Source organism: Chelonia mydas, chromosome 18, assembly GCF_015237465.2.
Source record: "Chelonia mydas isolate rCheMyd1 chromosome 18, rCheMyd1.pri.v2, whole genome shotgun sequence".
Classification (NCBI taxonomy): domain Eukaryota; kingdom Metazoa; phylum Chordata; order Testudines; family Cheloniidae; genus Chelonia; species Chelonia mydas.
Window position 1 is genome coordinate 8045939 of NC_051258.2, and position 12404 is coordinate 8058342.

The 12404-nt window shown below is 40.0% G+C and overlaps 1 protein-coding gene across 3 annotated transcripts in view; it reads right to left on the reverse strand.

Moving 5' to 3' along the window:
- IFFO2 (intermediate filament family orphan 2) overlaps positions 1–12404 on the reverse strand; it is a 51582-nt gene that overhangs the window by 7111 nt on the left and 32067 nt on the right. Inside the window, exons 4-8 of one of the 3 annotated variants that reach the window (XM_037881007.2) lie at positions 9935–10075; positions 7845–7987; positions 4216–4336; positions 1266–1355; positions 366–496 (exon numbers count right to left, since the gene is read on the reverse strand). In XM_037881007.2, coding sequence (XP_037736935.1) covers positions 366–496; positions 1266–1355; positions 4216–4336; positions 7845–7987; positions 9935–10075 — 626 coding nt within the window. Of the gene's footprint in view, positions 1–365; positions 497–1265; positions 1359–4215; positions 4337–7844; positions 7988–9934; positions 10076–12404 lie in introns of all 3 variants that reach the window. The other 2 variants (XM_027829922.3, XM_037881008.2) reach the window with 2 other exon arrangements.

Below are 12404 nucleotides of genomic sequence, written 5' to 3' on the forward strand. Positions count from 1 at the left end.
CTCAGGTAAGGTGAAAAAGTGTCCTATGTCACTGTATCTGGATTTACATTTTCTAATGAGTATTAATAATGATATTTAGCACTTCTCATCCATAGAATCTCAGTGTTGTACAAATGTGAGCATCACTAGCCCCGTTTTACTGATGGGAATGTGGAGGCTGAGTGCGCAAATGACACACAAGTCTTCAAACACAACAGTAGTGAGCATCAAGCCTCTTTGGAAGGTGCGTAAAACTTCCTTTCTAAACTGAAGAAAGCATCAACAGGAAGTATTTTACTTAAATGCTTTTTAATGGACTGTTAGGCAATGTGTCTGCAGGAGGAGTTCTTAGAGAACAGCAGAGAACCAAGGAACATCCTATTTACCTGTCAGCTGAGCCTTTGATAAGTCTACGACAGGTTTCCATCTGTACGTCCAGGCCCCTCTTCATGCTGCACATTTCCATATATTCGTGGAGGTGGCGATTCATGTCACTCTTGGCTGTGGCTAGCTCCAGCTGTCCAAAACAAGAGACAGTGGTCAGCATATAACAAGGAGACTTGCTAAATCCCCGTCCTGTCCAGTTTTAAGGGTTGTTGGCATACTGAATGTCATGCAAGCACTCCAGTAACCTATTCCATACACATTCATGAGGTCCACAGGGCAGCCTCACTTTCCATCTTATCTGAGGTTACCATATTTATCAGCTTCTTCCCAGTACTGCAATCCTATTTAGTTTTGCTGCTTTCAACAGCTCTCGGCTACTAATTGTTTGCATCCTGTTTGTCAATGTACAGTGATTCCTTAAACTTGCAAACTGCCTGTGAGATGCTATTTATATTTTATGGCTCACAGATGGAGCATAAAGATCTTGAGAAGCTATTCTAGTGCAGCCTGGCATTCTCTGAAATCATTCCTTAGCAACTAGAGGGGTTTCCCAAAGAGAAAGAAAGGATGTTGTAGAAAACTGACAAAATCTCAAAGTATTTTTATTTATACTCGTCTGAGCTGTCCTTCACCCACTAGTTACAACGTTACGCTCACTCAACATAGTAGTCTCAAGTAAGTTATTGCACTATTGAGGAAGGATGTGCTATACTGGATGCGATGCTGAGGGTCAAGTTCTGCAGTTACATATATACACTCCATCATCTTCAGTGGTCTGAAATTGAGCACACAATTTGGCCCAGGGAGTGTACCCACAGTACTGAAGTTCATAACAGATTTTTAAGATGGTAAATAAATCCTTATGTAGAGCATTTTTCTTTCACAGGGCACTCTCTCACCTCGATCTGTCCTATTGTTTCCTGATATTCTTGGTCTCTTGTTTTGAAGAAAGATTCTGTTTCATGGATCAAGTTTCCCAGATTCTCCTCCTGCTACAGAAGAACATTACAGGCCAGTTAGTTGAGACAGATTAAAACAGTTTATGGAATAGCTCATTTAGGTCCCAATCATGTAGCCCTTTAATTACACAACTAGCCCTACCCCACCCTTAATCCACTATGACTGCTTGTGGATAATGGCTTCAGGATTTGTCCCATACAGTCACATTTTTCAACGTGTTTAGGCACTAGTAGGATTTTCAAACACCCTTCAGCGTCCAAAACTCATTGATTTCAATGGGTGTGGGTGCTTAGATACTTTTGAAAATCCTACTAGGTGCCTAAAGAACTAAAAATCTGCCCTTTAGTGACTCTGTGACTTCTAAAGACCTCCATGACTTCAGCCCTGGCAGCTGGGAGCTGCAGGGTCCCACCGCCTCCCACAGCAGCAGGGAGCTGTGAGGTACCCCTGCTGCCTCAGGCAGTGGGCCTTCAAGCTCTACAGCTCCCCGCCAGCCACAGGGGAATCCCCTGCAGCTCTGAAGCTCTGAGCCCTCACGGGTGGTGGGGGCCCCAGAACTCCCAGCCACCATGTAGCTGCCCAGTCCCTTCCCATTTTATCATGATATTTTTAGTAAAAGTCACGGACAGGTCACAGGCTTCTGTGACTTTTCCTTTTTGCCCGTAGCCATGACAAAATCTTAGCCTTAATTATGGTTTGAAATAATTTTTCAGAAGTGTTAGTTTATTTGTAAACAAGGAATACTGCTTTGGAAATCTGGTTTATAGATTAACTTAATCACCCTTATTTACTGAGTCTCTGATTTTGGCACTGCTCCGGCAGGAGAGACAGCCACTGCTCCAAGGAGTTTGCATTGAATAAACACGAGCGGTTTGTCTGGCACTGGCTACACTAACCATGATATACTGGAGATATTTTGGAAGATTACGGCTACCAAACATTGAGCAATGAACAGATCCCTATAGGACACTCTAGAAACAACCCCACTCGATCAACAAATACCTATTTATAATTACTTTGAGACCTATCAGTTAACCAGTTTTTAATCCATTTAATATGAGTAACATTGATTTATAAAAAAAAAGCATTATACAGAAATCAACGTCAAAAGGGACAAAATCAAACGCCCTACAGAAGACTAAGTATACCATCACAGTTAAATTTTGTTTGATGAAACCTATTTTCCATAAGACTATGATGATTGGCATTAATTACGCTACCATCCTTTAATTCTTTAAATATTGCATCCATATCAGCCTTTCCATGAGTTTGCCTGGGACCGATGTCAGGCTAGCGGGCCTATGATTTACCAGAGTTATCCCATTTTCTTCTTTTCCCATGCAAAAGGGTTTTAAGGAAGGAGGCCACAAATGAAGGTGGCTGGGGTGTTGAATAAGAACTCTACTGCGGGAGACTCAGGCATGTAAACCACTATGATGCTAAAGCCCAGACACACTCAGTCTGTCTTAATTCAGAATCTCCATGTACAAGGCAAATCTACCCTTTCCTTGTGTAATATTCATTCAGAAGGATTTAAGCCTCTTAAAACCTTTAGAGTTACACCACAGAAGGTCTGAGTTCTGTAATATGCCACTGATAACTGAGCTTATACATGCACACATGGCTATATGCAAATAATCTGTCACTAATTCCAGCACCCAGCTACATTACTTTATCATTCTGGCACTCTCCCGGCTCACCAGAAGACATATAGCTAAATATGCAGTATTCTGCAGTCTTAGCTCTTTTAAGTAATCTCTGCAGTTTCAGCATGTGCCATATGATACACAAATGGAAAGATGTAAATTAACACACTCCTGGCAGTCAACACAAGACAATATTCAGGAGACAGCTGCCTCAGCATCTTTACATTCTAGTGGTGATGGGGTGAGGAAGGCAGAATTCCTACTCACCCAGAGCTGTCATGCTACTCAGTAATGGAGTAACAATGTATACACCTCTAAGGTGCCCCTGTTTAAATCTTATCTCCCAAAGCCTGTCTCAAAACACTCAAAATTTCTAAAAGAGGAAGCTTGTAGCAATCAGATTTATTTCAAACAGACTTAGAAATCTTATTAACAGCAAACTCCATGAGATTATTGCCAGATGGCCTTATCAAAAGGGGAGACAGAAGCACAGGATCCATTGTTTCAGAAGATACCAGAGACCCTATCCAGCCCGGTAATTCAAGTCTTTTGGCTTTGTCTGCACCACATATAACAAAGACATTTTATAAAAATACCTGGATGGCCAAGGTCTTTAAGCTCATCACACCTATGAAATGTGGATACTATTCTACACAGATTATCTAAATAGATATTATTTCCACAGTGTCACAGCTGTACATAGCACTTTACACAGAAAGTGAGATAACGGCTCCTAAGTGGAGGAGCTTACAGCCAAAGGTAGTTAAATGACTTCAAGGGATGATGAGCAAGTGTGAACAATGTTCCCTCTAATTTTTGACAGCCATGTGTGCAAAAAGTTCTTCTTGCAAATTTTTGTGCGCGCGGTGTTCGCTATGTGCATGTGCACAGCTTAGAGGGAACAGTGAGTCAGAGTATGGGAAGGATAAGATTTAAAGCAATAGATCATGAGATGCATTAGTTTAAAAAAGTATCTTGTTAGTTTCTTTTGCCTTGTATTTTATTTTTAAAGTTATATTTAAGTTTTGAGGGAGCAAACAGACAAGACTGATGGAGTGTAGATCAGTATCAGAAAGCAAGCCAAAACCATTAAGAGGATCTGAAAAAGCATGTTTTCATGGCCAACTGAATCACCAGCCAAAGATACAAAGGCTGAGAGTGGCTATACATGATAAGCTGCAGTGTGCCATCTCCTGAAGGAAATAAATGGGAAACAAGTGAAAAACAGAACAACTCAGCTCACTTCTCCTTGCAGGTCAACTGAAGGATTGCAGTTTGTGAAGTCTTCCCAGAGAAGCAGGGTGTCTTCATTCTCCTCCCATGTTAAACTGTCACAGTCATCATCAAAATCAAATGTCTCACGCCTGTTAAAAGAGCAGTTTAAAAAAAAAAAAGGGTAGAAATTATTTCAAACCACGTCTTTCCACAGCCTTGGAAATACCTTCAAAAGAACAGCCTTAAAACACTACATTAAAACTATAGGAGAAAAGGAAGAGAAACAGAAATGCAACAGCTGAAAAATCTAAAGGCTATTAAAACAGGCTCTGCTGCTCTGTCTGGAAGGTTCCGACACCTGGGTTTCTCCCCACCCTGCAACAGAGTACTGGAATCTTGTCAACATTCGATCTACTTTAGACAGACAATTCCAGTTTTCGCCTCTAGATGGTGCTTTAATTTTGCTATTTCAGCACTGAACAGTTGCTAAACCACAAGAATGTTTTAAACTATTCCGTTACGTAGGAGGACTGAAAACGCAGTTTGCAGAACTAGTTTGTAGACAAGTTTGATTGAAAATGTAGTTTTAAACGTTCCCAAAAGCAAAGGCCAATAGAACGGTTCCCATGGATTTTTTTTAAAGTGTCAAATGGAAAGTTTACACACAAACATTCTGCCTGCAGCACTAGCAAATCAAATGTTGCAGTTCCAAGAAAGAGACCAACTGTGAACAAATTAAATAGGCTCCACTGATTTTCATTCTCCAAACAGAAGCACATAACCGCATGAGTAAAAAATCCTGTTTACTTTCTCATTTAAATTCCATTTTGAGTAATAGTTTCATTAACATAGGTTAAAAATAGCCTGCAATAATTTTTAATTTGACAGTCCCTTTAATTTGGTCAGTTGCTAAGTAAATTAAAGTTACAAGAAAGAAGAGACTTAAGACACTTGAACAGCAGCACAATGGAAATTCTATTCTAGCTACTTTGTTTCTTTTCCTTGTTAAAGCAGAGCGGGGTGGAGGGGAGAAAGGCTTCTTGTTTTATATTCTCTCAATTGTTTCAGGCTTAGACATATTTTTGTTTCCTGAGTTCATTTCCTTTTAAGATGATCACATCAAGCCGGAAGTTGAGTCCAACTCTGTATCTTATGAAGAAGTTAAAGAACTTGGCAAGAGGACAGGCAGGGAATGTACGTCTACTGATGACCAGCCTTGCTTATTTTTAAAACTTCTAGTTTAATGCACCCACCCTTCACAGTCTGTTAAATCATAGAGTTCTTTTCACTCTAAGAGCTCACTGTTTGAAAAGACAAAGACCACACAATTTAAACTGCTGTCTGCTTTAGCTGTATTCATTGTTCAAAGATGGTTATTTGTTTTATTTGAAACTCAGGACCTTTCACTAATAACAGTGCTTTAATGATGCGCCTCATTAATTACAGCTCAAAAAACAAATTATTTTCATCTCTGGTGTTGGTATGAGTCCATACTCACAAATCCATTACCACAAAACCCAAGGGGATGAAGTTTGAAATACCTTTGTTTATCACAGGTCACTTAAATGAACCTATGACCATTCAGTGTTATTTAGATCAACCACATTTGAAGTTAATAACAGGATTTCTATGTGCTACTGCTGATACAGGAGTTTTTTCTTATTAAATCAAGTTTATAAAAACAACTATTGTAGAAGCCTCTTGCATTTTAATAATGAAGCCATAAATTACTGCAAAGCTTACGTCAGTAATTAACTGAAAGGAAAAACAAAAGCAAAAAACGCACCAGCCGCATGTAGGGCTGCGTGGGAAGAGATAAGAAAGACACAATGAAGAGGGGTTAGTGTCCTACCCAAGAATCTTCAGAATGATGTCACAAATGAGTCCCCCGCAATAGAAAGTTTTATAAGGTGTGTGTGTGTGTTGTAGACCTGGAAGATTTATTTGCTAATTAGGAGAGTATTAGAGACAGAGTATTAAGAGGACTTCACCATACAAATCAAATCTTAAGTTCCTTGTTTTTTAAACTAGTGTTGGAATTAGTGTTTGTATCATGTTTTCAGTATAATACCGTAAATGCTAATTATTACTAAAAACTCCACAAAAGTTATCTGTTGGTTTGCAGTTAAGCACACCTGAATTTCAGCAATGAAGGAGTAGTAAAGAAACCTAAAATGCATTTCTATTACACTATGAAATAACTGCAGCTGGCTGAACTTTGACAAGGAGAAGAGGGCCAGAGGGAGGTGATAGTGAGCACTTAAGATCCACGTTTGGAGTGGCATTAACAAGGGAGCCACCTACAGCTCTCCAGCTCAGGGAGTTCCCATTATGTAAGGCTTGAAAAGCCTTATAGTGACTATTTTGGTAGCAGCCAACCAGGGCAGAAAGCAATGAGCCTGAACTCTAGAGACTGTGAAAATTTACTATCTAGTACCATATCTTGTCCTATGTTGTGTGGGAAAGCACAGAGAGCCTCCCACTTTCCCAATGTATTCATTCAGGAGACAGGCAGGGCAGACTCAGTATTTAAACTTCAGGAAAGGGCAAAGCTTGTGCACCTGCTGGTGTTCCTCTCTCAAGGGGGCAGAGCCAGTCAGCTTGAAAACATGACAAAGCCCCCAGAGCATGCTTGCCACAGTTGGTGGCAGATGCTAGAGAAGCACACGCCAATCCTTTCTAGAGAGGCAGTAAGGAGCACTCCAGAGCTCGTAGCCTCCAGCCTTCCTGAACTATCTTGTCCTGCACCAGCAAGATGTTCTGGAGTTTTTGATAGGCTGCTATAGCTCTGCTACCACCACCCCAACTTTTGGGGAGGATGGGGGGAGGAGTTAAAGCAGGAATTTGCCCTACTAATTCTAATCCACAAGAACACCAGTCCTGAGCAAGACCGTTCCAGCATTAGTGTCCTTAACATCCATAACTAGGTATTCTGGTAAAAAGAAAAGGAATACTTGTGGCACCTTAGAGAGACTAACAAATTTATTTGAGCATAAGCTTTCGTGAGCTACAGCTCACTTCATCGGATGCATTCAGGTATTCTGGTGTTGGAGTTTCTAGACAGAATCGCCATGATGGTTGGCTAAAGTTAATTCCAAACCGTCCTGCAGAAATTCTGTATTCATATTATGAACTGAGCTTTTAGCAAAGAAGTTAAGGAAAAACAATTATATCTATTCAAATCTCACATTCTCATACTCCACTCAGACAAAGAGGCAGATGCAGGAAAAAAAATCTCACAACTCTGGAAACCTTTATGCCAGACCATATAAATAAGGGCAGAGTTTCATTCTTGAGCATGATACACGTCAGCTACAAGCAGGGTGATTATTAAATAAAAGTTTAGAAGTCTAATTTCACTATTTATTGCTACTTGCTTTCTGCATTCTACTCGGTGTGGACAGTGAAAATGAACAGTTCAGTTACACTTTTGTTTATATCTAAATTTCACCGAGTCTTATGGGGTACCAAAATTCTGCAGTCTGAGTTCAATTAATGCTGAATATTTGGTGAAAAAACTATTTTTACTGGACATTTAGAAAGTTTGTGAAAACACACTGGGGTCTTGGATTGTGACAACACCAAAAATCTGAATTTGGAGTCTCAGTTGACCTGAAAGTCCCACAATAAAGACCTCATACTCTACAGAATACTCACAGCTGATTAAACATTCGCTTCATTTCATCTGTGATGTTCAGAGAACAGCTGACTTCATCATCTGATAATCTGGTGTTGTCTCCATCCTGCTCAGAGAGGTCATCGTCAGATGTTAGCTTGCGTTCTTTCTTTTTGGAAGCAACCTTAATTGGAGAGAAGGGCAGTGACTGGAAGGTTCAACTGAGGTGCTGCACTGAAGGGTGCAGAGAGAAGAAAGGAGAGGTGTTAGGTTAGGTGGAAGATAATGGTTCATCAGTACCCAGTGATTCAGGTGCGTGAGTGACTGCACGCATTAAGGACAGGAATCAGATCTATTAGGAAGTAGTGAACGTAGAGCAAAAGGAAGCAGTTCAAAATGGCACAGAGCAAAGCAAGCTGCAGACTGCCAGAGCTCTACATACAGGATGTACTCACTGGCAACATTATATGGGCTACAGAAAAGCATGCGAAGGCTAGAACGATACAGGGACCAAGCAGAAGCTGGTAAGAATGTCCAGGCAGCAGGCTTGAGAGAAATGACAGTACTCTCCCTCTCTTGCCACTACCATCACAAGACTGGTGCTTTCAGAACTGAACGCTCACAGAAAGTAAACAACACTCTTTTAAAGGTAATCTTGATTCCTTTGCTATTCCCACCCCACTGTCACAGGCACAGATTGCTAGTCATCAGTTTGACAGTACAAGAGATGTGGGAACTGAACAAACCCAAATAAATGCAGTTGATAGATGTGCAAAGAGAACCAAAAGCTAACCCTGCAAAGTGAAGGATCATTCTTTTGTCCAGTGGGACTTCAGCACAAATATTCATGAGTATTTACAGATGGTGTGATGCAGTCGCTAACATTTTTAAAGCACACAATAAATGCCAAATCTCTTTAATTTTCACTAATTTGCTAACTGAGCCATTCAGGACTGGTGTTGCCCTTTGCGCTGATGATTTTAACCACTGCATACTTGATCAAAACTGTGTACTCAATTTAGAACAGTAGCACAGTTTTACCACTTATCAAAGTCAAAAGTCAAGATCTCTCTTTAGAAAAATGGAATACTGTTGAACACAGGGGAGCTGCAATTCTCTCCCCCTATCAAGTAGGTAATTGAATCAATTTCTGTCCAGATTACAAAAAAAAAGCTAATGAAAACTCATGTTTATCTTAGCTAAGCATTTTACAAGATATTAAAAAGTTGATTTGGAATGGAGGAGAGTTTACTGTTCACCACATTTAAGACATCCATGTGAAAGGCTCAAGAGAAGGGCAAGGACTTTTTAATAAAAAACCTGTGTTTGTACAGTGCAGCCCTTAGCAGCTACTGTACTGGAAAGATTAAAAAAGTCAGATCTATTTATTTGAAGATGGAAAGCTGAGGTAAGTTGCAAGGGCCAATGATCAATTTAAAACGCAGTTATGATCAAAAATTGGACTGTGCTAAGGGCACTTGATCACTCAATAGCTCTGTTGTGTGTGTATTTTGAGCTATAACGGCTTACTTTTGGAGCAAAATAAGTTACTAGTTTTCCCCGGTTAGTCAGCCAATATAGCCAATATAGCTATGGGAAAGTAAACTGTATTCTGTTTGCCCTCACATATCAAAGTAATTGTAGTTAACTAACCATCAGTGTCAGAAATTTATTTATTTCTCTTCATGGTGTATGAGCCAAAAATAAGGGCTCAACTTGGAGATCACAGGATGCAAGTACAGCGCATGAAGTTAAATCCTCTTACTTGTGAAGGGAGCAAATCTGATGGAACCATTTAGTTGAACATAGAATCCCAGGATGCTTTTTTGTACAGTTACTTGTAAACTACCACCAAACTTTAATAGTATTTTTCAAAGGACATTCTGAGCTCTCTTTGGAAGGTTTTCTATAAACTCTCAAGTCTTAATACTGCAGCAGATTATGTGGATCATTGTTACAATTGGAGAGATTCAGGATGAAAAGAAGTCTACTGGGGAGAAATTTCAAAAGAAGTTGAGAATGTTGGATGAAGTTTGAGCATGAACTAAACTCCCCAACATTCCCTCTCTTTTCCCTCCCTCATACTGCCATCATCTTGTCCTGCCCTAGAGAAAATTCAGGGCCTAATCACCTGGAATATCTTGGAAACATCTTCAGAGTTGCGCTGCTGTGCTACATCGCACAGCTTGGCTGTAATATCGATTCGACGGCAGATGTCCATGTCCACCTTCATGGCCTTTTCTTGGATCTTTGTGTCCAGGTCTGTCATGGGCTGCAGGAAGGACAGTAGTGGATTATCTTCTATTGTTACACAGTTCAGGAGTGAAGGGATACGCACTGTATCTCTATAAACCCGGAGCACACCATTCTTACACCACATTGCGCCTGTTCTCCAGGGAAAGGCAGAACAAGGATAGTCTAGATTAGGCAACTACTGGAATTAACACTTTCAAATCTGATTCCAACAAATGCAAGTGTTTGAGAATGAAAACTAGCTACTGAGATTCTTTGCTATGGGAACAAGTGACTCCTAGACCTAGCAAAAGTCACCTCTTATGGACTCAGTGAAACTATAAAATGGGTGAGGAAAAGATGTAAACCTGTTAAGCAAGCAAAGAACAAGATGAGGGATTTGATGATACTTCATCACTTTTGCCCACTTCAGATAGGAAGTTAGCACTTCACTGTAAAGAAAAGTTAGTCAGATTCTGCTCTGAAAAAATTGTGCACCAACTTCATATATATCTCTCACACACAAAAAAAGTTAAAACAGAGCTACGTCTATAGAAGTCCATGTGAGCTTGGTACAGAGCAAAAGCAATACCCACATTAATCGGTCTTCTGTCCCAGCAGAGAACTGTATGCCACTGCATCATATCATGCTGCACATTAGACAGAAGTTATATATATTATTTGTAAGTAGCTGCTCCTCCTTCCCCATTGGCAATGTCGCTGCATGATTGAGAGGAGATTTTCTCCATTTACAACTGTAGAGTTTCTGGGCTAAAAAAAACAAACCAACTTTGCTTTGTTGGGAAGGACTGACCTGAATGCAAGTCATAGCCTGCTTTCACATAGTATTTGGGAAAACACCAGTCAGATGTGTATTAATCTGTAAGCACTACTTTAAAAGTGGAAATGCTTTTGCTAACTAAATCAGAAAGGTTTGTTTTGTTTTTAATTTCCTCCATCCAGGGTAATCTTTCTCCACATGAAACTGAAGTACACTAGAGAAGATTTTTTTTTTAAATCAAAATGTTTGTATTCAGAAAAAAAAAAAGTCTACACAAAACATGAAAACATTTGACAAAAGTTTTGATAAGAAGTATTTATATCTATTCAGTTTGTCAACAGGACAAAAAACAACCTGCAAGTCAATTTGTTAGACTTTTTTTGTCCTGAATATCATTGGGTAACTATGCAAACACAGTTATGGCTTTCCACACAGCTTTATGGCCTTCTCTACCTCTTTGTTTAACTCCACCTTGCAGAGCTCAGAAAGGCTGGAGGAAGCACTTCTACTTCAAATACAACAGGATGTTGTAGTCACTACCTCCCTTAGTATGCACAGTAGAAAGTTACAGTGGAAGGGTGCAACTCTAACAAATAGCTCACATTCCGAGTAACTTTCCCAGACCTGAAGAAGAGCTCTGGTGTAAGCTTGTCTCTTTCACCAACAGAAGTTGGGCCAATAAAAGATATTACCTCACCTACCTTGCCTCTCTAAATTGCTCTCCTGCAGACTGTATTTAACCCAGCAAGTATTTCTCTTTTTGATGAACCACCTAAAGAGGGGGGTCAGTGAACTGCTGAATTTTTTAGGAGTAGGCCTAGCAGCCCTGAGAGAATGGATGCGATTTCAGGGAGCAGATTCTGCAAGTTTGCATCAGACCAAGGTGGGGGAAATAAAATTCTTATAAAATTACAGACTAGATATGCATCATGAATTATCTTAGCTACACTGCTGGCATCAGCACCTCTTCAGTAAAAGAGAAGTCAGGTGAACCTTAAAATCCTGCTCTTTCATCTTACTTACACATTTTCCTCTCACCTATATTTGCATACTAGCCCTACACACTGACAGTCAGATAATATGCTATGACTATAGCCAGACTGTAAGATAAAGTTCTCAAAACAGCCAGTTATGACGACATTACCAGATCCCACAGCTTTGGGGAAAATTATAGACTCAAAGAGGACAATGGAAGAACTCTAGAGATATACACAGTTCATAAGTTTTCTAAAAGGAGACAGCAGCACTGCAGACAAAGCCATATCCTGGAACCAATGACACAGATAAACTGGGATATTCTTGATAAGAGCCTTTCACAAAGGTAGAATTGGGAGAGCTGTTTTAGATTTTTTTTTTCTGACAATAACGCTTGTATGACTCAAATCAAAATCACCCTTTATTATAAGAGTACCAACGGCTGCATAATGGCTGAACTTTTACCCTAATAGCATGTGGATTCTCCAATGCATCATTTCAAAGGCTGCAAGTTTGAATGAGGTCGTTGCTAGCTGGCAAGAAGGGAATGGGAAGTCAGGGTTATGGGCTAAGCAGCAAGTTTAATGCATCTCTACACAGACCAGACAGGAAG